The sequence below is a fragment of the Trachypithecus francoisi genome, unplaced genomic scaffold, assembly GCF_009764315.1.
Source record: "Trachypithecus francoisi isolate TF-2019V2 unplaced genomic scaffold, Tfra_2.0 Lachesis_group3, whole genome shotgun sequence".
NCBI classification, from domain to species: Eukaryota; Metazoa; Chordata; class Mammalia; order Primates; family Cercopithecidae; genus Trachypithecus; species Trachypithecus francoisi.
In genome coordinates, this window is record NW_022681468.1 from 45,464,270 (window position 1) to 45,487,461 (window position 23,192).

The window sequence follows — 23,192 nt, forward strand, 5'->3', positions numbered from 1 at the left end:
ACAAAAGGACCAGATCTCACTAAGATATTCTGGATAAAGCCCTTCTGTATGGCAAGGGAAAACGAAGCTCTTGAACACTGTTGTCATGGTGATCCCAGGTCGTCTCATCTACGGGAGAGAAAGCTCAGCAAGATTGTCAGTGTAGCCTTTAGGCCATCTGGATAAACATCAGGCAGAAGGCAGGCATTCATCCAGGGGTCCAGGAGTGACTCTCAGGTTTTGTTCTTCTCGAGAGGAAGTGAAGAGAGAAGAAAGGGAAAGAATACAGTGGGCTGCCACTGTGGGAAGCCTTGCAGGATAGTCCATTATGGTAATCTGCACAGCCTGCTTGGTGGAATTGGCAGAAGTGATCTCTTACATTGCTTCACTTAGTGGCAAAAAAAAAAAAAAAAAAAAAAGATACTGATTCTTATAGGAATATAAAGCTCAGAAGTCAAGTTGTATCCAAGGCTCAAAATTACCTGTCTTTGTCTTGCTAAAGGAGAGGATGTAAACAGCAATGGACAGGGAATAATAGGTGATTTTCAGATTTGTTGATATTGGTGGGCCCAATTAGAGAGCTGTATACATCAGATTATCTGATAAAATCTGTGAAATTGAAAAAGTTCCCTGAGAGAATGAATCAGAAATTAAAACGATGACTTGTATAATCTTCTCTGCATTGAAACAGGAAAACCAACTGAGATTCTGTTGCTAAGATATTGCTGGGTCATTTTTTAAAATAGCTAGCTGAAGATAGATAGGTCTGTAAAACACTGATTAATTGGGCCATAACAGTAATTAGCCTTTTAGTTCAGGTGGCCTGTCTTTCCAGCATAGCCCTGGAAACAGATTATTTTTGTGTTAATGAGATATGTGTTTCTCAAGCAATGACAAAACATCTCCCTTAATGGAATTTTGTTTTATCCCTCCTCTCTCTGTCCATCTGTCTGTCCGTGTGTGTACCTCCCTGGCTCTCCTTCGCTCTGTGGGACGACAGAACCATCTGCTGCAGAATCCCAGGGGAAAGGCAGCATCTCCGAGGATGAGCTGATCATCGCCATCAAAGAAGCAAAGGGATTATCATATGAAACCGCCGAGAGCCCACGGCCGGTGGGCCAGCTGGCCGACAGGCCCGAGGTCAAGGCCAGGTCTGGACCGCCAACCATCCCCAGCCCCCTGGACCACGAGGCTAGCAGCGCAGAGTCGGGGGATTCAGAGATCGAGCTGGTGTCCGAGGACCCCATGGCCGCGGAGGACGCGCTGCCCTCGGGATACGTGAGCTTTGGCCACGTGGGCGGCCCACCGCCCTCGCCCGCCTCGCCATCCATCCAGTACAGCATCCTGAGGGAGGAGCGCGAGGCCGAGCTGGACAGCGAGCTCATCATCGAGTCGTGCGATGCCTCCTCGGCCTCGGAGGAGAGCCCCAAGCGGGAGCAGGACTCACCCCCGATGAAGGCCGGCGCCCTGGACGCCATCCGGGAGGAGACAGGAGTCCGGGCCGAGGAGCGCGCGCCCAGCCGGCGGGGCCTGGCCGAGCCGGGTTCTTTCCTCGACTACCCCTCAGCTGAGCCCCAGCCTGTCCCCGAGCTGCCCCCTGGAGACGGAGTCCTGGAGCCCGAGACGCCCATGTTGCCACGGAAGCCTGAGGAAGATGCAAGTTCCAACCAAAGTCCTGTGGCCACAAAGGGCCCTGGGCCTCTAGGTCCTGGCACCCTGCCCCCACTGCTGTTTCTCAATAGGCAAAAAGGTAAAGGATCCGACTGCAGCAGGGATGCTTGGTTAGTGTCCTCCCTCTGGGTGCTCTGAGCATTCAGCAGGGGTGGTTCTGGCTCAGCCCCGGAGTCATCCCCATGCTAATCAAACAATTGACCAGAGAACAGTTCCAAGGGGGATGGGAGGAGATGAGAGAATTCAGATTTGCAGCTGGGACAGAAGTCAGTGGCAGAACCACGTGCTCAGGGCGACTCAGGACTGGCTGAACCAAGCCTCCCTAATAATGAGCGGTTTTGTGTTCACTCCATGATCTCCTGAATGGAGTGCATGTGCCTGTCTTTCCATTCCAGGACTGGGTTTCCTTCCCCAGGAAAGCGATGCTTTTCTTGTTATTGTCCAGGCTCCGCTCCAGTCCCCCTGCTCAGTCTCTGTAGGTGCTGGAGCCCACCACTAGCATATTCTATTTTGCCAGTCAGGCCTGTTTCTTAAGTGTGCAAAGTGGAGCTCAGCTCCATCCTTTCTCTTACCCAAGGGCAAGGGATTTGGACCTTGATAAGGTTTTTGTGTCCCAGTGAGTCAGGCAAGACAGAGACCACAGTTGGGTCCAGAGTTTTCTCTTGTCCCTAAGCAAGACCGAAGGTGATACATTCATTTTTAAAGTCTCTTTTACTTAGAATGAATTTAATGTGGTCATTATGTTCTCCCTATGAAAAATTTTGAGGTGAGTCTTCAAATGCAAGAAAAAATGGAAGTCATTATTTGTTTTCCAGAGACTATATGTGTACAAGAGATTCTTCCCCAAAAATCGTTCACCACACCTGATGGCAGTTGTCTTATGGAATTCAAGAAAGGCAATAGAGTCACATGACTAAGTGAGGTCCTGCTCATTCTATTTTTGTTAATGGGTGAAGTTAGAGAACTTCTACCCAGTTCCTGGGGAGAGAACACTCAGGTAGGACTTTAAAACAAACCCTAACAACTGTATTCAAGGTCCCCTCCCACCCATCTCTTCTACTTTTCAGCTGAGCTGGGGCTCAGCTGAGGGGTAGTGCTTCCTTTAGAAGGGCTTTATGTGCCTTTGCCTTTTGGAGATAAGTGATTTCAAGGGTACACCCTCTTTCCTGTGCCTCTGCTAACTTCAATGATGTTAGCAGCAGTTAAAGTGCTTCATATAAAAATAGAGGACAAAATCTTTCTCGTTATTTTAAATTGGAAGCTAGCTGCTAAATTCTTTAAAATTAACACATTGGAATAGAATGGAGGAACCTAGAGGACTGAAATAAAAAGATACATGGTTGCTGTGGCTCAGACACGTGGCATGGTGTGGGGGCTGATATAATTGACTCTTGATTTCCCAAATAACTCTTCTTAAAGAGCTGAAAGCGTATTTTGTGTGTGTGATAGGTAGGGAAGATATTTGAAGACAGATATAACAGTGCGAATGTGTTTGTTGGGTCAATATTAAAACCATTTTGGATTTTTTTTGCTACTCTCCTGATGTGGTAGGAAAAGACCCTGCAACTTGCAGGGAACCACAGGAAACAGTATTAACATGAACAACCTTCAGCCCCTTGGGGCCCCAAAACAGTCAAGCTTGAGTCATGCTGAGCATGTGTTCATGTCACTGTACTGTAACAGGCATGTGTCTCCATTTTATCCCCTAACTAATGTTCCTGAGATAGTCCCCATGTACACAGTGCTGTTCAAATATGTTTATTCTCAAAAGTAAATAAATCTGAGAGCTAAAGAGAAAAGGGAACTTTGCATGCCTATTGAGAGACAAGGACAACAGCTGGCACGGACTGACCAGACGCCTGATGAAGAGCTGAGGAGATGGAAAACTGCAGCTGTGAATGCAAAGGCTTCAGAGTATCTTTTGTGGCCAATTTGGTGTCATTTGAATCTCTGTACAAGTTGCCCCATATGGCCTGGACCCTGTGCTGCCAAATTTAGAAGGTAGAGAGGAGGGAGTGGCAGTCTTTTCAAAAGATGAAGGCGTGCTAGGGTGAATAATCTCCACTCTCTTCTGCACTGTGGGGTCCTTTGAAGTCTAGTCTCCCACTGAAACTCACTGCTCCACTGCACTATCTATGAAGAGTCTAAAAGGCCATTCTGAGGCAGCCAAGAACTGGAGGTCCTGGGCAGGTGATTCAACAATGCCAGCAGGCAATTTGAGCTCTGAGGTTCTTTTTGGTCTCACTTGCTCTGTCTCAGCAGGTGAGAAAGGATCAGTGCTGCCCAGCCTCCCCCAGGCTGGATTTTTTTTTTTTTTTTGACAGAGTTTTGTTTTTATTGCCCAGGCTGGAGTGCAATGGCGTGATCGTGGCTCACTGAACCTGACCTTAGGTGATCCACCTGTCTTGGCCTCCCAAAGTGCTGGGATTACAGGTGTGAGCCACTGCGCCCAGCCCCAGGCTATTCTTAATCACTGTTGGTGGACAGCAGGTTTGTGCTCATGCCAAGCTTGATTCCCGGCAGCAGTGAGGTCAGATCAGCTTCTGTGGTTTCCTGCTCTTATCCACTGAAGCTTCTGGCGGTATGCACGCATCTAAGTTTATGCACTCACAAGTATCTAGGGGATGAGCCATCCTGCTGATGCTGGACAGAGTTTCAGAAGAGCCTAGAAATATTTAGAATAATATTTAGGATAAGGTTTGACAAATATTTGATAGCATCATTGCATGTACCAAGGAGGAGCACCAGGGTAACTAGTGCACGGGCTCTAACAAGGCCTGCTTTTGGAGCTTTCTCACCTTTCAGAGACCTCTGCAGTTACTGCACTGGAGACAAAATGCAGTTCTTTCTTCATGCTTCAGTTTTCATCCTTGTACACCCCTGAGCTCTTGCTGCCCTGTATCGCTGCTCCCCTACACCTTCTAGGATGACCTGTTATAAACATTAGATTCTAAAGCAGGTAGATATGTTTTACTTTCTACAAGGTTGGCCGTAACTGTTAGGAATGTCCAAGTAAAAACCCAATTTAAAAATTCTCATAAAAGTGCTAATACCCAGTGTGATTAATCAGGATAGGTATGTGATATTTACCAAACCTAGTTGATTGTAGAATATTTTTTATTAGAGTGTGCCATTGGGTTCATATTCCAGGGGAACACCCTTTGGGAAATCATGGTATCTTTGCCCTTGAGCTTGTTTCCTGCATTCTGATTACTTATCATGCAACTCAAAAGTGTGTGACTTGGACCAGCCAAGTTGATATCATGTGGGAGGTTGTTAGAATTGGGGAATCTCAGGCTCCTTCCAAGACCTACTGAATCAAGATCCCCTGTGCATAAGTGCGTATGTGATTCTTACATCCTTTAAAACTTGGGAAGCAGGGTTTTTATGTTTTGTTTTGTTTTTGTTTTTGTTTTTGAGATGGAGTCCCGCTCTGTTGCCCAGGCTGGAGTATAGTGGCATATCTCGGCTCACTGCAAGCTCCGCCTCCCTGGTTCATGCCATTCTCCTGCCTCAGGCTCCAGAGTAGCTGGGACTACAGGCGCCCGCCACTACGCCTGGCTAATTTTTTGTATTTTTTTTTTTTAGTAGAGACGTGGTTTCACCATGTTAGCCAGGATGGTCTCGATCTCCTGACCTCATGATCCACCCACCTCGGCCTCTCAAAGTGCTGGGATTACAGGCGTGAGCCACCGCACCCAGCCAGGGAGGCAGGGTTTTAGATGATGGCAGTCTGCTTTCATATTCCTACCTGAAACCAACTCTCTTCTTGCCAAACAAATGGCCTCTTTTCAGTCTCATCTTTCTTGTTCTCTCTTGTAATCTAATATCATACTGATGATCAGTCCTTAAAACGTTAATAATAAAGTAATGTGTATTTGTTGTAATAAATTCAAACTGTACGAAATGGCACAAAATTCAAAGTTAAAGAGTCTGGGCATGGTGGCCCACACCTGTAGCCCCAGCACTTTGGGAGGCCAAGGCAGGTGAATCCCTTGAGCCCAGGAGTTCAAGACCAGACTGGGCAACATGATGAAACTCCATCTCTACAAAAAATACAAAAATTAGTTGGGTGTGGTGGTGCAGGCTGGTAGTCCTGGCTCCTCAGGTGGCTGATATGGGAGGATCACTTGAGCCTAGGAGGTCGGGCCTGCAGTGAGCTATGATCATACCACTGCACTCCAGTCTATGCAACAAAGAAAGACAAAGTTAAAAGTTCCCTACTCAACCCTCCCATCCCTAATTCTCAGGCATCACTACAGGCCTTTGTATTTTTTTTTTAAATTGTTCTTGTTCTTTTCAGAGAATTTCTTTAAGTATTCAGGCATGTATAGTTTTTCACTGAAAAAGTAACATTATATTGAACATACTGTTTTGTAACTTATTTCATTTAACAGTAAAGTTAGGGACAGTATCAGCTCACGTGGAAATTGTTCACTCCTTCTCAGAACTTTTTTTTCCCCTTATCGTACTGATGTTTCCCTTTTTTGGTTCTCCTCTTGCTCTCTGACCTCTTTTCTAATCTCTTTTGCTACCTCCCTTCCAGTTCCTCTGTGTTGTCCCTGAGTTCTGTCCTTGTCTTTCTTCCTCCCGCATATCCTTGCTGTCAAGGCTGCTGTCACCCATGCGGGTTTTCAGGCACTGCCTTATGTGTGACACTTCTCAAATCTCTTGCTTTGAAGAAGTCCTCTTTTCTAAACTCCAGGCCAATTTCCCTCACTGTGTATTGGACATCCCATAGACCTCCCAAATTCAGTATGTCCATGTTAATTTGTCAAAATTTGCTCTTTTCCTTCCTCTGTTCCCTTCATGAGCAAATGAAGTGATGAACACTCAACCTCCAGGACTAACCCTCTTACAGTTCTAAGTTCTCATACCTTTTGAATACTGTTAAGAATTTATCCCATAGAAATGCTATAGCAGGTGGGCAAAAATATGTAAATTATACACCTGTGTAAATAGAGTCAGAAAGATACATGTGAATATCTTTCCTATAGCATTTTTCATAGTAATAAGAAAGTTGGAAAAAACACTCTACCAACGAGGAGTTGAGTAAAATAAATTTTCATTCATCCATCCATCAGAGAGCAACAAAATAATTTAAAAGAACTAAGTCTGGATCCAAGTAAAAACTCATTAGCCTGAGGCAAAGTTAAAGTTACTCAGTGCTGACCTGACTATACATACTTCAGTAGAAGTCTTGCAGTAGTGTTTGGTTATAAAATTATCACCCAAATGATCCAGAATGTTCTTACTATTTGAAAAACTATTGTCAAAATAAAAATACAAAAATGTAAAAATTCTCTTTTTGGAACCCTAAAGTATGCAACCAGTGACCCAGGTTGAGAAATATTTCTTTAAGCTGGCATGGACTTAAGTGTTGCTTGGGGACCAGGTACCTCAGAACCTTTTGGAGTGCTTGTTCAGAATTCAGATTCTCACTCTACCCCCACCTCAAAACTACGGAATGAGAATTGGCTGGGGCATAAATCTGCACTTTTAATAATGATACTGAAGCTTGAAAATTTCTATTGTAAACAGATGAGCTAAGCAACCCAGACCTTCTAAGAAAACATGTTGGTGAGCATGCCTTAGACATATCATGCTTTTAAATTAAAGATACTGAGGGGGACTCAGCTGTTTCTATCTCTTTCTGTTAGAGAGGTACCTGTCCATGCCCTGGAGGCAGGCCTCTGCAGCCTCCCCACCCATGGCCTCCTCTGTGTATAGCAGTTACAGCAGCTTGAGCCTGGAGGGCTCAGCCCGTTGTGGCAGGGAAAAGCCTGTCTTTTCCTTGGAGGGGTGATTCGTGGGATGGCTACCAGATGGAGGTCTTCTCAAACAGAATAGATTTTCATCTATCTAGCATTTATGATGTTTGTTATTACTTTTCATTATTATACTAGATATTACTTCTGTCCTGAAATATTTGGGAGGGAACCAAAATAAGTGTGACCCATTTACTTTCTTCTCATAATTCTTAAAAAAAAAAAAAAAAGTCATTATACCCTTGTCCTGTATGTATTCACTGTCATGACACTGTATTAGTATACCAGGCTGTAAAGATTCTTGGAAAGTCTCTTTCTCTCATGGTACAGATATTAGATTCCACTTTAGCTCTGTGCCCCTCCACTGAAGCTGCTGTTCTTTGTCAGCTTTCAACAAGATGGACCAGTAACTGCTGGATAAAGTGTGACTCCTGTGTTGGTGTATGCTGTGCCATGGAAATACTTCAATGGAGACATCGATTTTCCACCTTCGACTATTTTTTTTTTTTAGACAGGGTCTCACTCTGTCACTCAGGCTGGAGTGCAGTGGCACGATCTCAGCTCACTGCAACCTCTGCTCCCAGGGTCAAGCAATTCTCCTGCTTCAGCCTACTGAGTAGGTGAGACTACAGGCATGCACCACCATGCCTGACTAATTTTTGTATTTTTTTTGGTAGAGACAGGATTTTGCTGTGTTGGCCAGGCTGGTCTTGGACTCCTGGCCTCAAGTGATCTGCCCACCTCGGCCTCCCAAAATGTTGGAATTACAGGCGTGAGCCACTGAACCAGCCCACCTTAGACTATTGAAAGCCACTAAGCTACTTTTGTGAGACTTTGCCCAGTGATAGAAGGAGCTGCCAGCAGCCAGCTGAATTCATGGCTTTTCCTTCTGAAGCTGTCACAGAATTAGCTCTGTTCCAATTGCATATTGATCTGGGTTTTTTTTTTTTAATGGTGGCTTCACTGAGTGGCTGGGTTTCCTTCTCAGCTTTGGATAGATGTTGCTGCCAATCTTGGTGGCCCCAGCACTTATTATTTCTAGGGACAGGTATTCTTGCTACTTCAATTCCAAGGTGTGTATAAAGATCTAAAATGGTTATTGTACCTTTGTAATACTTTTAATACCAAATCTTTGGGACACAATAAACCCTTCTAGTAAATTTGGTTTGGGCATGCAGTAGGGCATTGATCAGCTCCTAAAATGGAATCAAGTCAACCTTAAACTTGCCTGTAGAGAGAGAACTCCCAGGCAGCAAACATTTTTATGCCTCCAAGAGATAATGCTCCTATTTATTAATAGATGGCGATCCTAATTCTCTATGCAGGCTCTTTTCTTCTCTGTTCCTCACATAGATCAACCTCACTTAAAATAATGGAGTTTGGAGGACATAATTCAGAAACTTCTAATTCTCAGAGGCAACATGAGGTCAAGAAGATTCTCTACTCTCAAATGCTAACCCTACTTCCCTCTAAAGTCTGGGTGGGACCCTCATAGACATAGTTTCTGCACATCTAGATTCTATCTTTGTGACCCCACAAAACACTCCTGTAATACAAAAATATAATACACAAATTTCACTCAAGGTTATGCCAGTCCCACCAAAGCAATACTTTACCTATTCATACATCCATCTTTCCTTTGATTCAACCAATATGGAATAGGATGTGACTGACACTAGAAATGTAGTGGTTACGAAAGCAGACTTGAATCTACCCATCATGGGGCTTACATTCTGGTGGAGGAGAGAGTAGACATTAAGAAGAAAATCAACAGAGTGATGTGTAAGAGAGTACCTGGTGGTGGGTGGCACTTAGGAAGGTCAGAGAAGGCCTCTGAGAAGGAGGAAACAGAGAAGTCAGCTATGGCAAGAGCTGATTAAAGTAAGTTCCAGACAATAGAAAATGCAAAGACCAGAGACAGGAAAGTTCTGGTGATATTCTATAAATGGAAAACAAGTTGATGTTGCTAGAATGTGGTAGGCAAGGGGAAGAATAGCAAGAAATGGAGGCGGAAGATTGGCAATGCCCTTCCATGCACACACCATGGTGCTAAGCTTGGTCTTTCCTAAGCATACTAAGAAGCCTCAGAAAGGTTTTTAAACTAGAAAGTGACATGACCTCCTTTGCAGTTTTTAGAGGTCACACTGGCTGCTCTAGGGAGAAAGAGCTGAAGGAGGACAAGCAAGCATGGAAGCAGGAAGACAAATTAGGAAGCTCTTGCAAGCATGAGATGGCAATGGCTTGGAGAGGTGGTAGCATTGGAGATGGAGGGAATGGATGGATTTGAGATATGTTTTGGAGATGGACTTAATAGGACCTACTGATGCTTTGGATTGGTGCTAGGGGTGACTTTATCCCCAATACCCCTCAAATTATATTTCAGTTTTTATCAACAATGATTACAAAGAGATGCAAAAATATTTACAATGGGGAAAAATACCCCAAACTCTGATGCTGCTTCATTAGTCATTGAACTCATTTTTTTGTGTGTCTGCTTTTCGAAAAACATCCATTTGAATTATGATAGCACTGAAATGATCTCCCTATTTGAGCACTATATCTAGAGTATTTCCCTGGCCAAGCAATGGGTTTAATGTATTTAGGTGATGGTGATGTTCGGGTGGCTGAAACTGGAGCTGGAATGGTCCAATATGGTACCTGTGGAGGTTAAATAAGACCCCTAGAGAGAGAGGTAGGGATTATGGTCAAGCAAGTTCGTTATTTAGAGTTAGATGCTTGCCTAGGGCCAAGAAATCACAAAAACTTCAGAAAGTCTAAAGAACATCCCAAATATGAATCAAAATTATACTAACAGGCAAGGAAAAGTCAGCAGCCTGTCAGAGAGCAGAGGCTAAAGTTAGAACGAAGGCAACTTTAAAGTAGATACTCAAACTGGGGCTTCAAGTTGGGGCAAGCACACTACTCAGTCTGGTTACTTCAGCTCAAGACTGCATTTGGCCGTGGTCTCTCTTGGTGATTGACTCAGAGATTCCTAAGTTGCCCCATCTCTGTAATGGCGCTCCTGGGTTCTAAGTGACCTAGGTTGAAATGGTGGTCCTCTTGGCCAGGCAAAGCATTGATCCAGGACTTTTCTCTTTCCTTGTGGAAGTGGGTGTGAGTGGCAGGAAGAGCAGATTAGGGGCTCAGTGGAACTGTTCCGTTTTTCTAGATAGTGTTTCTCAAAGGGTAGTTGGTAGACCATTTATAACAGAAGCGGTTTGTTTAAATACAGAATTCCTGGGCCCACCCCAGGATTTCCTAGGGAGGGGCAAATGCATCTGTTTCATTAAGTAGCTCCCCAGTTAATTGTAGGCAGAGAACTTAAGAATCATTACTCTAGGGACTATGCCAGGGCTGATCTTTCAATGTCCTCAGAGTAATCTTTGGCAGGTTTTTCCTCCAGTGACTTAACTTTTTCCAAGGCCAGTTGGATTTTCTGTTTAGGCTTAGATGTTAGTTAAAATGGTTCTTGTGGGTAAATAGAATTTAGAGTGAAATGTATACTGTTTACACTTCTAGACCTCCACCTCCTTATGGGAGAGTGAAGGGGAGATCATGTAAACACAGCCTGGTCTTGCCAGCTCACTCCAGGGGATGCCACCTAACATCTCTCCACCCCACAATGCCACTAGAACAAAGGCCCCAACAGTATATGGTGGGGACACAGAGGAGCTAACCATTCGTTGTTTCAGTCGTTTGGGGTCTCCCGGGTCAGAGGAGTCCTCTGGGTGATCTCTGTTCATAGCCTGGAAAATTTGTAGCAGGAGAGGGAGAGGAGTGGGGTTGAGTTGTAGTCTTCCATGCACAAATCAGGAGCAACCAGCATGACTTTATTAAATAAGATCAAACATTTCACTACCACTAATAGTAATCCAGTTCAAAGTTGCATATTCTGTTAAATATAACATTCTGGCTTAACTCTTCCCTTCTGGCAGACACTTCATTTTCTTAAAACTCTTTACTGAGCACTGAAATCTTGAGAGATTTATCTGCCTACAAAGCACTTGCAAAAGCAGAGTATGTGTCCCAAAACCTAATTCTTTCACTTCTGAATTCATTCTTCTCTACCTCTCCTTAACATCTCTAGAAGCTCAGTTTGATTCTACTTCTGAAAATGCGGAGAAAGTCAAGTAAAGCAGAAAGTTGCTTTTGTATTGATTGTCCCCACTCACTGTTAATGTCTATTGCCATCCAGTGGTTGCCATGAAAATATTCAACCTCTACTTCTTTTTTGTTTGTTTGTTTGTTTGTCTGTTGAGACGGAGTCTTGCTCTGTTACCCGGGCTGGCGTGTAGTGGCGTGATCTCGGCTCACTGCAAGCTCCGCCTCCCGGGTTCACGCCATTCTTCTGCTTCAGCCTCCCTAGTAGCTGGGACTACAGGCGTCCACCACCATGCCCGGCTAATTTTTTTTTTTTTTTTTAATTTTTTTAGTAGAGACGGGGTTTCACCGTGTTAGCCAGGATGGTCTCCTGACCTGGTGATCCACCCGCCTCAGCCTCCCAAAGTGCTGGGATTACATGTCAACCTCTACTTCTTAACCACTTCTCACACCACCACAATTTGAAATTTACAATAAGATTTCTTGGTTTATGATGTAAGAAGATGTGTCTTTAAATGAATTTACAATGTTCACATGGCTGTACTGTTTCTGTGATGACTGATTATTTAAATTACCCTCCGAATTTTCCTTGAAACAAGCACAAAGACAGAGTTCCAAAAAATATTTCCAAATGGGTAACTTAGTTTTCAGCAGAATTAATTGTAAGGCTACACCATTTGACCTCTACCAAAACAAAAAATATAATACCATGTATGTATGAACTATGTAGAATTTATGAACTGTGGTTCCCTACTAATTGGAGTTTTGAGTCAGCATCTTCATTTCAAATTGAAGTCAAGGGTTGAGGTACAGTTGGTTGTTCTAGGTTATTTCTCAGGGGTAGAAGAACCAGGATTTGAAATAAGAGCTACTCATTTTCAGCCAGTGTCTTTTTCCAACTAAATTGATTTCCAGGTACTTGGCCTCCTTATAAGCAAAGCTAAATGTTCTCTATAGTAAGTTTCTTTAGAATTTTGAGATTTAAGATTTAATATCAAAAATGTATGTAGATATAAAGAGTTTTATAATGCTATATAACATAGGCAGCTAGTTCAAGTGTTAGCATGGTCTGTAAGCTGGAAATTCACTCCAATCATTTGGAAAGCATTTAATTATTTTCTTTAGCTTAACCAATTTATACTTGAATCTTTTTTACATACAAACATGGTTTTCTTAAATGTTGAAAATAAAGAAAATCATAAATAAATGATTCTAGAAAGTTTGGATATAAGTGAAATAGTCTAATTGTCAACTTATTCCTTTTATTTTCTTCCTCCTCTCTTTGTTGAGGTCCACATTTTTTTTTTTTTTTTTTTTTTTGAGATGGAGTCTCACCATGTTGCCCAGGCCAGAGTGCAGTAGCATAATGTTGGCTCAGTGCAACCTCTGCCTTCCAGGTTCAAGCAATTCTCTTGCCTCAGCCTCCCAAGTAGCTGGGATTACAGGTGCCTGGCTAATTTTTGTATTATTAGTAGAGATGGGGTTTTACCATTTTGGCCAGGCTGGTCTTGAACTCCTGACCTCAAGTGATCCACCCGCCTCTGCCTCCTAAAGTGCTGGGATTACAGGTGTGAGCCACCACACCAGGCCTAAGGTCCAGATTTTTAATGCCCTTTCTTAGTCCTCTGAAAACAGAGTCCTGAAATTTAGAGAAGATTTTATATATTTCACCAAGACGTGCTATAGTTCCAAAGCCAAACATCTTGACTTTTAATGATTTATAAGTCCTCTTACGATTTACATTTTAGTTCTTATGGAGACATCATTTCCTCAGGGCCCACTACTCTGGCCAAAAACATAAAGGGACTTGTTGATGAGGAAAGTTTCAGAGCCAAACCTAGAGCCTGAGGGCAAAGTTCTCTGAGAAAGATACTTTTGGGGTTCCAGCCTTACTGTTCCTCTGTCAAATTGGAACTGAATTGCCTCTGGGATGAGACATAAGGTCATTCACCTGAAGTATTAAGTTTTGTCTCTCCCGCTATATATATTTGCCCCTGTAGTTTTTATCAGTGGTCCCCAACCCTTTTGGCACCAGGGACCAGTTTCATGGAAGACAGTTTTTCCACGGGAAGGTGGGAGAGTGGGATGGTTTCAGGATGAAACTGTTCCACCTCAAATCATCAGGCATTAGAGTCTCATAAGGAGCACACAACCTGGATCCCTTGCTTGTGCAGTTTACAATAGGGTTCACACTCCTCTGAGAATCTAATCTCCTAATGCCACTGCTGATTGCATAGGAGGTGGAGCTGAGGCAGAAATGCTCACTCACCCTCTGCTCCCCTCCTGCTGTGCGGCCCAGTACCTAACAGACCATGGATCAGTACCGGTCCGTGGCCAGGGGTTTGGGGACCTGCTGGTTTATATGATACCCATGTTGTAATGGGTAGAGGTGGGTAACTTTCCATCAAATTGATACTTGCTGCTCTGTAGTGTCCTTCTTGGGAAGTGGCTCTCAGTCAGGGACTGTATTTCCCAGCCTCCTTGCAGCCAGGTGAAGCTCTAATTCTTATCAATAGAATGTGAGTGGAGGGGATATGGGTCACATCTGGGAAGACGGCTGAGATGCAGTTGTGCCTTTTCCTCCTTCAAGGCTCTAGACCAAGGGGATGGCAAAGGAGAAGGAACCTGGGCTCCTAAATGACTACCTGGTGGAAAGCTACCTGCTAGTGAACACTCACACTCATCTTTTAAATTAGCAGCAACAACAAAAAATTCCTTCCATGTTAAGCCACTGAAATTTGGGGGTTATTTATTACTGTGGCCAGCATTATTCTAATGGGATAACCCATGATGTAATATAAAATTCAGAAAGAAGATCTATAGTTAGAATGTATGTTGTGGCACATGTCCCATAACTTTATTCGTCTTTTTTGTTTGTTTGTTTGTTTGTTTAGACAGAGTCTCACTCTGTCGCCTAGGCTGGAGTGCAATGGCGCAATCTCGGCTAACGGCAACTTCCACCTCCTGGGTTCAAACGATTCTCCTGCCTCAGCCTCCCAAGTATCTGGGATTACAGGCACCCACCACCATGCCTGGCCAATTTTTAAATTTTTAGTTGGGGCAGCGTTTCACTATGTTGGCCAGGCTGGCCTCAAACTCCTGACCTCGTGATCTGCCTGCCTTGGCTTCCCAAAGTGCTGGGATTACAGGTGTGACCCACCACACCTGGCCTATTAGTCTAATTTTTATAAGCATAATTTTATAAGTCTTGCTTCTTCTCTGTACCTTTCCCCTTTATACTGTCCTTTGCTGGTATTGTCCTTTGCTCAACTGCTAGAATTACTGGTATGGTAATTCTGGGCAAATTTTAAAAAGACAGTTCTGTCTTGAAGATGTTTTATTGCTTCTTCCTGAAATGTTGTCATAAAAACTATACAAATCTTTTATAACCACAAGGTGAGTAGCTGGCACCCTCTAAAAGCCAGGAGACACCTAGGAAAACTGAAGTCCCTCTCTAGGGCTAGCCTAGCAAACTCGGGAAATCGCTGATTCTCTCTGAATTGGGCGAAGGAGTGAGCTGCCTGAGGGTAAGACATGCCTGCGACTTTATGCAGTGTTTTCCTTAGTCCAAGTCCCCATTCTCGGCAGTAAGTGCTCTGAAGCTTGTCTAATCTGGTCTAAACCAGAATGCCAAGTTATGAGTTACACTGGAAATATATGAGGGGAACTTCATCCCAGTGGGGAGCTCAGCTCATTATTGCCTGGGGCAAAAACAGTAGATTGTTTTCATCGGAAATTTCCATCATGCTTTGGCATCCTGTGAAGCCGTTCTGTTTTCAAAGGACTGGGAATCCTCAACTAGAATCAGAGCAGCTGCTCCCAACCCCATGCCTGCGGTCCTTTCCCCCACCAGTGGCCCCTTGTCTAGATTCCCTGCCTCAAGAAACTGTATCCTTTTGATTGCATGTCCCCTTTTCACGGCGTTAAAAAATCATGCGCCAATTGGATCTGGGTCTTACCTTCTCCACTTACTACTAGCTATGTGACTCTGGGCAAGTTAACCTGTCTGCATTTCAGTTTTTTTGTCTGTTCAAAGGGGATAATAGTACCTACATCACAGGATTCTTGGGATGATTATTTGAGATAATTTAGGTAAAGTGCTTATCCTCTAATATTGTTGCTATTTAAATATTTATTTTAATAATAATTATACAATGAGATGGGGCTTTGGGAGAATCTAATACAGTTACTCTTTTTTTTTTTTTTTTGAGATGCACTCTTGTCACCCAGGCTGGAGTGCAGTGGGGGCAATTTCAGCTGACTACAACCTCCACCACCCGGGTTCAAGCAATTCTCCTGCCTCAGCCTCCCAAGTAGCTGGGATTACAGGCATGCCCCACCACACCCAACTAATTTTGTATTTTTAGTAGAGACAGGGTTTCGCCTTATTGCCCAGGCTGGTCTCAAACTGCTGACCTCAGGTGATCAGCCTACCTTGGCCTCCCAAAGTGCTGGGATTATAGGCGTGAGCCACCACGCCTGGCCCAGTTATTCATTTAATGCAGGAATACTTTCTGCAACATACTGTTTCATAACATTTCAGTTAGTAAGTTTGCAGGTTTTCTTCCTATTTCACAGTTTGATTGACTGCTTTCCAACAATTGATCGGAAGTTGAATTGATCTCACTAATAAGCTCTTTCCAAAGTATATTGTGGGACAGGTTGCCTCTGGGGAGGTTTCCTAAAGCCAGCTGACCCAATTTGTCATTTTCTGTTGACTGTAGTTTTCAATAAATATATGCTTAGTTCCTCACCCATAATATCTCAAAATATAATATGTGGATATAACATCTGTAGATCAGTATTTTCTACTGTGCCTCAGCTGATTTAGAATGTCCAGCCAGGGTTGGACACCACTTAGCCCTATCTGTTGTATATAGATTTTTGTTATCATCTTTAGGCCTGTGTATTTTGGGGCTCCCTCCACAATCCCCCCTTAGCCTCAGGTGTGTGCCTTACTCTTTTGACTCTGTTAGGCCATACTATAGTAATAAACCTCAAATTTTCAATGTCTTAGCTCAACAAACATTTATTTCTAGCTTTCAACTATTGCTATTTGGTGGAGGCTTTCCTTTATTCAGCTACAAAGGGATCCAAGCTCCCTTTCTTCTGTGCCAGCTGAATCTCAACATATGGCTTCTCAGGTTGCTATGCCAGAGGAAGAAAGAGCTGATACCAGCTCTTAAAAACCTCCCCTGGAAATGACAAATGTCACTTTTGCCTATAGCTCATTGACCAGAATTTGTCACATGACTCTATGCATCTTGATGCATGGAGCACACTGGAAATTCGATGAGGTCCTTATTACGGACCTCTTGCACAGTGATCTCTTGTCTTGATCTTCATAGCACTTATCATCACCCAGTACATGATGTGTGCCTTCCTTTATTTGTTTATTGCCTATCTCTCCCAAGTAGACTTTAAGCTTTTTGAGATCATAGCCTTTTGTTCACTGCTATATCTCTAGTGCTTACAGTGATGCCTAGTGAGTAGTGGGAACTTAATAAACATTTAATAAATAAGTGAATGGCAACTCCATACATGAAGGTGAAGCCACTGAAGTCTGTTGTGGGATTTTATTGTATGTCAATGTGCTTTATAGCTTGTGTTCTTTTTCAAAAGCACATTTAAATGTTATTGAGTTCAATGAGAAGTTAAAGAATAATAGGCTAATTAAGAAGGGAACATTATATGTGGATCTCCTACTATTACTCATGAAAAGCATTTCTCTCTCAGTTGTTCATTCCTGGAGTGATCAGCCCAGGAGAGGGCAAATGTAGTCAGCAGAGAAGGATGCTTTCTGAGGTTCAGCTGACATAGTCAATAAAAGACTTGAGTTGGCAAAGCAGAAGGTGACATCACTGTGGGCCTGTGTTCAGCCTTTTCTTTACTGAGCTGAGCCTATCGAATTTGCACAAGACCAGTCTGTCGAAACTTTATAACCCCCATAAAATGGAAAACCTTCTGCAACAAATGCTTCTTCTCATTTTGAATACTGCAGAACCCAATTAAAAACAAGGTTTGTTATTAAGGCCAGTATAGAGACAAACAGTATTATGTTGTGATTAAGGCATGAGATCTAGAATAAGAAAGATTCGGGTTTGAACCTGAGTCCAATACTTACCTCCCTGAAACTTCCCAAGCCTCATCTGTAAAATGTGGCTAATAATTCCTACTTGCTAGAATTGTAATCAAATTTAAATTGAATAATACTTTTAAGGTGGTTAGGTTGGTAGAAGAAATGGTAAATTGTAAATGACAGCAATTATTTTCACATGTTTTAATTGGATTGTTTTTCTGTACTAGATATGGCAATATCCCCAGGTTATAGTCAGTGATGGGGTTTACTCAGGGAGATGAGAGAATGTGAGGCCACACAGGTGGGCTGTCTTTTGTGGATCAGCGCTGACCTGGAGCTTCCAAAGCTGGCTTTCTGGTGGGCCTGTAGCGCATGGCCATGGCAGGCCTGCTTTGCCCCTGAGCTCAGCTGGCAGCCCAACTCCTTTGGTGCACTCAGCATCTTTGTTCCCCAGCCTGGGCTGCTTTTTCACCATCCAGTGTGGAGCTCACCTGTCACAGCCCACCTCAGGGACATTATTCCCCCCATGCTCAACATTTAGCTCAAGCCTCCAATTTTGGTCCTTTCAGTTGTGGCCAGGCTAGCAGGATTGATTCACAGAAAGAACCATTAGGGGAACTTCTCTTTAAAAGCGACTGAATTTTTGTCAAGCTTGGAGTGCTGCAGACTCCTCTCTATTTTTAAAGTGAAACTTTACATGCAAAGAAAGTTCAGCCCTGGCTGGGCACAGTGGCTCATGCCTGTAATCTCAACACTTTGGGAGACCCAGCCGGGAGTTTGAGACCAGCCTTGGCAACATGACAAACCCCATCTTTACCAAAAAATGATAATAATAATAATAATAATAATAATACAAAAATTAGCTAGTTATGGTGGTGCACTTCTGTAGTCCCAAAATCTCAGAAGGCTGAGGTGGCAGGATCACTTGAGCCTGGGAGGGTAAAGCTTCATGATCTGAGAAAAGAAAGAAAGAAAGAAAGAGAGAGAGAGAGAGAAAGAGAGAGAGGAAGGAAGGAAGGAAGGAAGGAAGGAAGGAAGGAGAGGGAAGGAGAGAGGGAGGGAGGAGAGAGAGAGAAAGAAAAAGAAAGAGGAAGGAAGGAAGGAAGGAGGAAGGAAGGAAGGAAGGAAGGAGAGGGAAGGAGAGAGGGAGGGAGGAGAGAGAGAGAAAGAAAAAGAAAGAGGAAGGAAGGAAGGAAGGAAGGAAGGAGAGAGGAGGGAGGGAGGAAAGAAAAAGAAAGAGAAAGAGAGAGAAACAGAAAGGAGGAAGGGAGGGAGAGAAGGAAGGGAGGGAGGAAGGAAGGAAGGAAGGAAGGAAGGAAGGAAGGAAGGAAGGAAGGAAGGAAAATAAAAGAAAAAAGGAAGTGTTCAGCCCTATGGCTATTTTTTATGGGAAGCTACCTTTGAACAATGAGAAACTTTAGGAATATTTGAAGTAGTATTTGTGGGTGAGGTTCAGTTACATTCTTCCCATGATAAACATGGAATCGCCTCTTTAGAGTAGATAGACAAATCTCTTAGGGTTTCATCTGTTTCTTACATAAAATGCTTCAGATGACTGCCATTTCTCTCAAAAAGCTCTGTTGTTTTTGTTATATGCTTTCAGTTATCTGAACTGGGAAGTAAGCTTTGGTGTACTTCTAATTCAGGGCAGTTTTTTGTCTGCGTGGACCCCCATAGGCAGGCGGACTGGCACCACGAGGCAGGGGGCAAGATTCTCCTTATAGGGAAGTTTCTTGTAACAACTTGTTTGTTTGGTGCATTGTGCTTCATCTTTTTTATCCACTATTTACATGCTTTCTAAACTAGTTGTGCATCCGCTTGCTCCAGAAATCCATACAATGTATTTCACAAGTACTAAGAAATGCCATCTATAAAGTAGAATATATTTTAATTATCCTTTAAAGAAGACAAGATAAGGTTGTCCCTTCAAATACCTAACTCTTATCTATGATTTGAAATGAGTATTCATAGCTCCATTTTTGAGACATTTTAAATAGATTATTATGCACAGATGCATACACTGAGCAAACAAAAGAGTATTATGAGCTTGCATATATAGATAAAATTTAATAATTATTATCATTTTGTCATATTTGTTTTGTCTACTTTTGGGACAAGCATTTTAAAATTAAGTCACAGTCACTAAGACGTTTCACCCCTACATGCTTCAGTGTACATCTCTAAAAATAGGACATTTTCTTACATAACTATAGGTTCATTATTACATCTAACAAAACAAATACTTAACATCATCTAATGCCTAGTTCATATGCAGATTCTCCCAAGAATCCTCCAAATGTTTTTTCTTCCCCTTCAGTTGGTTAGTTTTAATTAGCCAATGAGCAAAATTCTCTTAAACTTCTATTTTCCACTACATTAACTATAATAAGAATATGGAGCAGTAGAAAGTTCTCTCAGTCTGTATGTTATGTGATGATCAGATGGATTTTCTTTTTTCCCAATATTTTCTTATGAAATTCCTCAAACATATAGAATAGTTGATAGAATTCTTCAGCGCATCCCTGTTTCCATGGTTCTATTTTTAATTTTCTTCCTGACTTCTTAGTAACTGGGACTTGATAGTCTCTACCCCTCAGATTCAGTGAGAAAGTAAATAAGCATTCTGTGGCTCCTTTTTAGGTGGAAGCCTTAAATAATATTTGCAAAGCAGATGGATGTCATTTCTTTGCATGCCTTACAAATCTTGGGAGTGTCTTCTCAACTTCTCAACTGGGTAGCTCATGCTAGTCTATAAATATTATTCAGCCTGACTTTCAGTTGACAATACTTTACTGGGGCATCCCCAGAGAGCCAGGTGCTAACCCGTTGCCAGTGGAATCACCATGTGAGTTAAGAGAGAAAATGATGAGCCACCCTGTCTAATACTGAAGCAATTGGAACAAGCCGTGTGTTTACACCTTATGCAATGTCAGCTGTATTTCAACATTATCTGAAAATATCATGCAAAGGTATTTGGAAAGGAGAAAAACAAATCTGGTTTTTAAAAGTGTCTGTCTGAGGGTTGCTGCCGTTGCTATGGAAATCAGAGAAGCAGATTTTCACGCTTTACCACACCGAGCTTGTTTTTGAACAGATTCCTGAGACTGTGGGCTTCCCCCCACCTCCTATTCTGAGTGGTTTTGTTAGATATAACCTTGCTTGAATAATATTAACATATTCCTGTGGGAAAGCACATTAGGTGCTAATGCTTGGAGTTGTTTTTAGCAGAATGATTTAACAATACCAGATTCATTTTTCATCTGTATGTTTTTAAATAGACTGGCTCCTATAATCAGCGTTAACATACAGCTCAGCTTGGAGCATAAGGAAATGTTAGTTTAATATTTTAGTGCCATCTGCTGTAAGTTTCATGGCATTCTACTCCATCTGGCTTACTTGCAGCAATTCCCTATTTTTTTTTTTTAGTTTTAGTAGAACACAGCGATCTCTTTTCAAATCTTTCATACTGATTGGGTCCTGTTTCTTCCTACTGAAAACTAGACAAGGCTGTTGTCAGAATGTTTCCTTGGCTCTAGGTGTTCATCTCCTGAAGACTTCTGTTTCTGTGTGTGTGTGTGTGTGTGTGTGTGTAAGAGAGACAGACAGACGGAAAGAGAAGGAGAGAGAATTATCAAGCAGTTAACTCCTTCCTAGACCTTTCTTCCTCATTTCAAATGATGCTGACTCTTGGTAAGTGAACATTTGTAAATTCAGCAACATTACTATATCAACAACTATTGAGAACCCATTGCATGCCAGACTGTTTTGTAGGCACTAGGGGAGAGAGTGGAGAAGAAAGCAGACTCCCTACTCTCATGGAGCTTAATTAGTAGAAGAGACTAACAGTATACAAAAAAAAAAAAACACATCACATAGTATCAGGCAGTGGTAAGTGCTGTGAATTCCAAAATAAAGCAGGCTAAAGAAAGCTATTTTAAATACAATCGTCAAAGAAGGCCTGACAGAATTAGAATATTGGAATGGACATGTTAAGGTTGCTACAAGGACAACAAATGTGCCCGCTAACCCTGTGCCTCGAGGCTCTTGTTAAAGATAGACTCTTGTCGTTAGCTAATTAATTATATTTCAACATTAACCATGAACATTATATGGATGAAAAACAAATCTGTTCTTTAAAAGCCATCAGAGTTTCTGTTGTTGCTTTGGAACTAGATGGACCTTGGGCTTAACTCAGCTTGTTCTTCAGTTCTCAGGTCTTCAGAACTCAGCAGTTCTTCAGTTCAGCACATGGTTAGAACACCTATATGTGTCTGATTCTTAGTTGAGTTCCTTGGAGAGTAACAAACTTTTCTCCAGGAGTTGCTTTTAATGGTATATGCTTTACCAACCCTCAACCCATCAAGGGGATTGAATAATACATATAGAATATTTAAAGAATAACACCAGATACTATTGATTGACTTCAACTACAAATCCTGTCAATCCTAAGTGCTATTGGATTTCAGAGGAGGGAGAAGTGTTAAGATGTCCAGCGCCCTTCTCTTTACCTATCCTCTTTAAAGGTCAGTTTGAGCAGAACGTTGAGCATCACGGAGATTACTAATATTCCTTTCATTAGAAACAAAGAGATTCTGAAGTCAGGTAATTAGAATCAGGAACAACCCATGTGAACTCTTCTGTGTTTATATGTCTGTGTTTGCTCACACATGTGCACACACTCACATGTGCACATGCTCCATACATTCATTCAAGAATCAAATCTTAGCCAACTACTGCATGTTAGTTACTGGTCTATGGCTGGAGAAGTGTAGGGAGAACGTTCCCCTCTAAAGATCCTAGTCATTAAGTCTGTTGAAATAAACTGACAACAGACAGATTAACAGGAGAAAAGGCATTACAAGTGTTCATGGGAGCCATGCAAAATATGAAACTTTAAAAAGGGTCAGATGCCTGATGCTTAAATATTCTTTTCCTAGGGGAGAGGTAAAGTGGGAGATGTAGGCTATTTTAGAGGAAGATTACATGGTTTTTAGGGGATTTTAGTGGCCCCAAAGAAGAGACAGTAGCCTGGGACACAGTTCTTCTGGCCTCTGGAAGAGGTGATGACAAGTTATGGGAAGGTGAGGGGCAGAATGACACTGCAAACAAAGTTTGTCTTATTATGCAGGTAAAGAAGAATAGTTGAGATAATAGGTGAAATGTCTGTCAGGTGTGGTGTCGTGAGCATGGAGACTTCCTCTCCTGCAATATGAGTTAACCTTCTCTGCCCAATGTGGATTCAACAGAGGAAGGCCACAACAATTGCATATTCCTTCTGGATGAACTTCCCTTAGTCAGGTAAGAGAATTTCAGAGACAGCCCCTTTCTGTGCCTTGAAAGGAAAATCTGGAGGTGAGGGGTGAGGCAGGAGAAGGTCAGAGAGAGACTTTGGCTCTGAGGCCTTTCAGTCTCCTTTGTTCAAAGCACTCAGCATGCCAAAGTGCCATATTTTGGGGTATCATTTTCTGAGCACCAACAGAAGCTAATATGAGTAAGACACAGTGCTTGCCTGCAAGGCATTTGTAGGGACATACAAACAAACAAACAGATAGGTGTAATAAGGTATTATAAGGGCAATGAAAGCAAGCAATGCT

General features: G+C 42.5%; 1 protein-coding gene across 1 annotated transcript in view; it reads left to right on the forward strand.

The window, feature by feature from the left end:
- The window catches only part of RTN1 (reticulon 1), a 281,316-nt gene that overhangs the window by 143,968 nt on the left and 114,156 nt on the right, over positions 1-23,192 (forward strand). Inside the window, exon 3 of the mRNA XM_033187862.1 lies at positions 980-1,729. Within this exon, the coding sequence (XP_033043753.1) occupies positions 980-1,729 (750 nt within the window). The remainder of the gene's footprint in view (positions 1-979; positions 1,730-23,192) is intronic.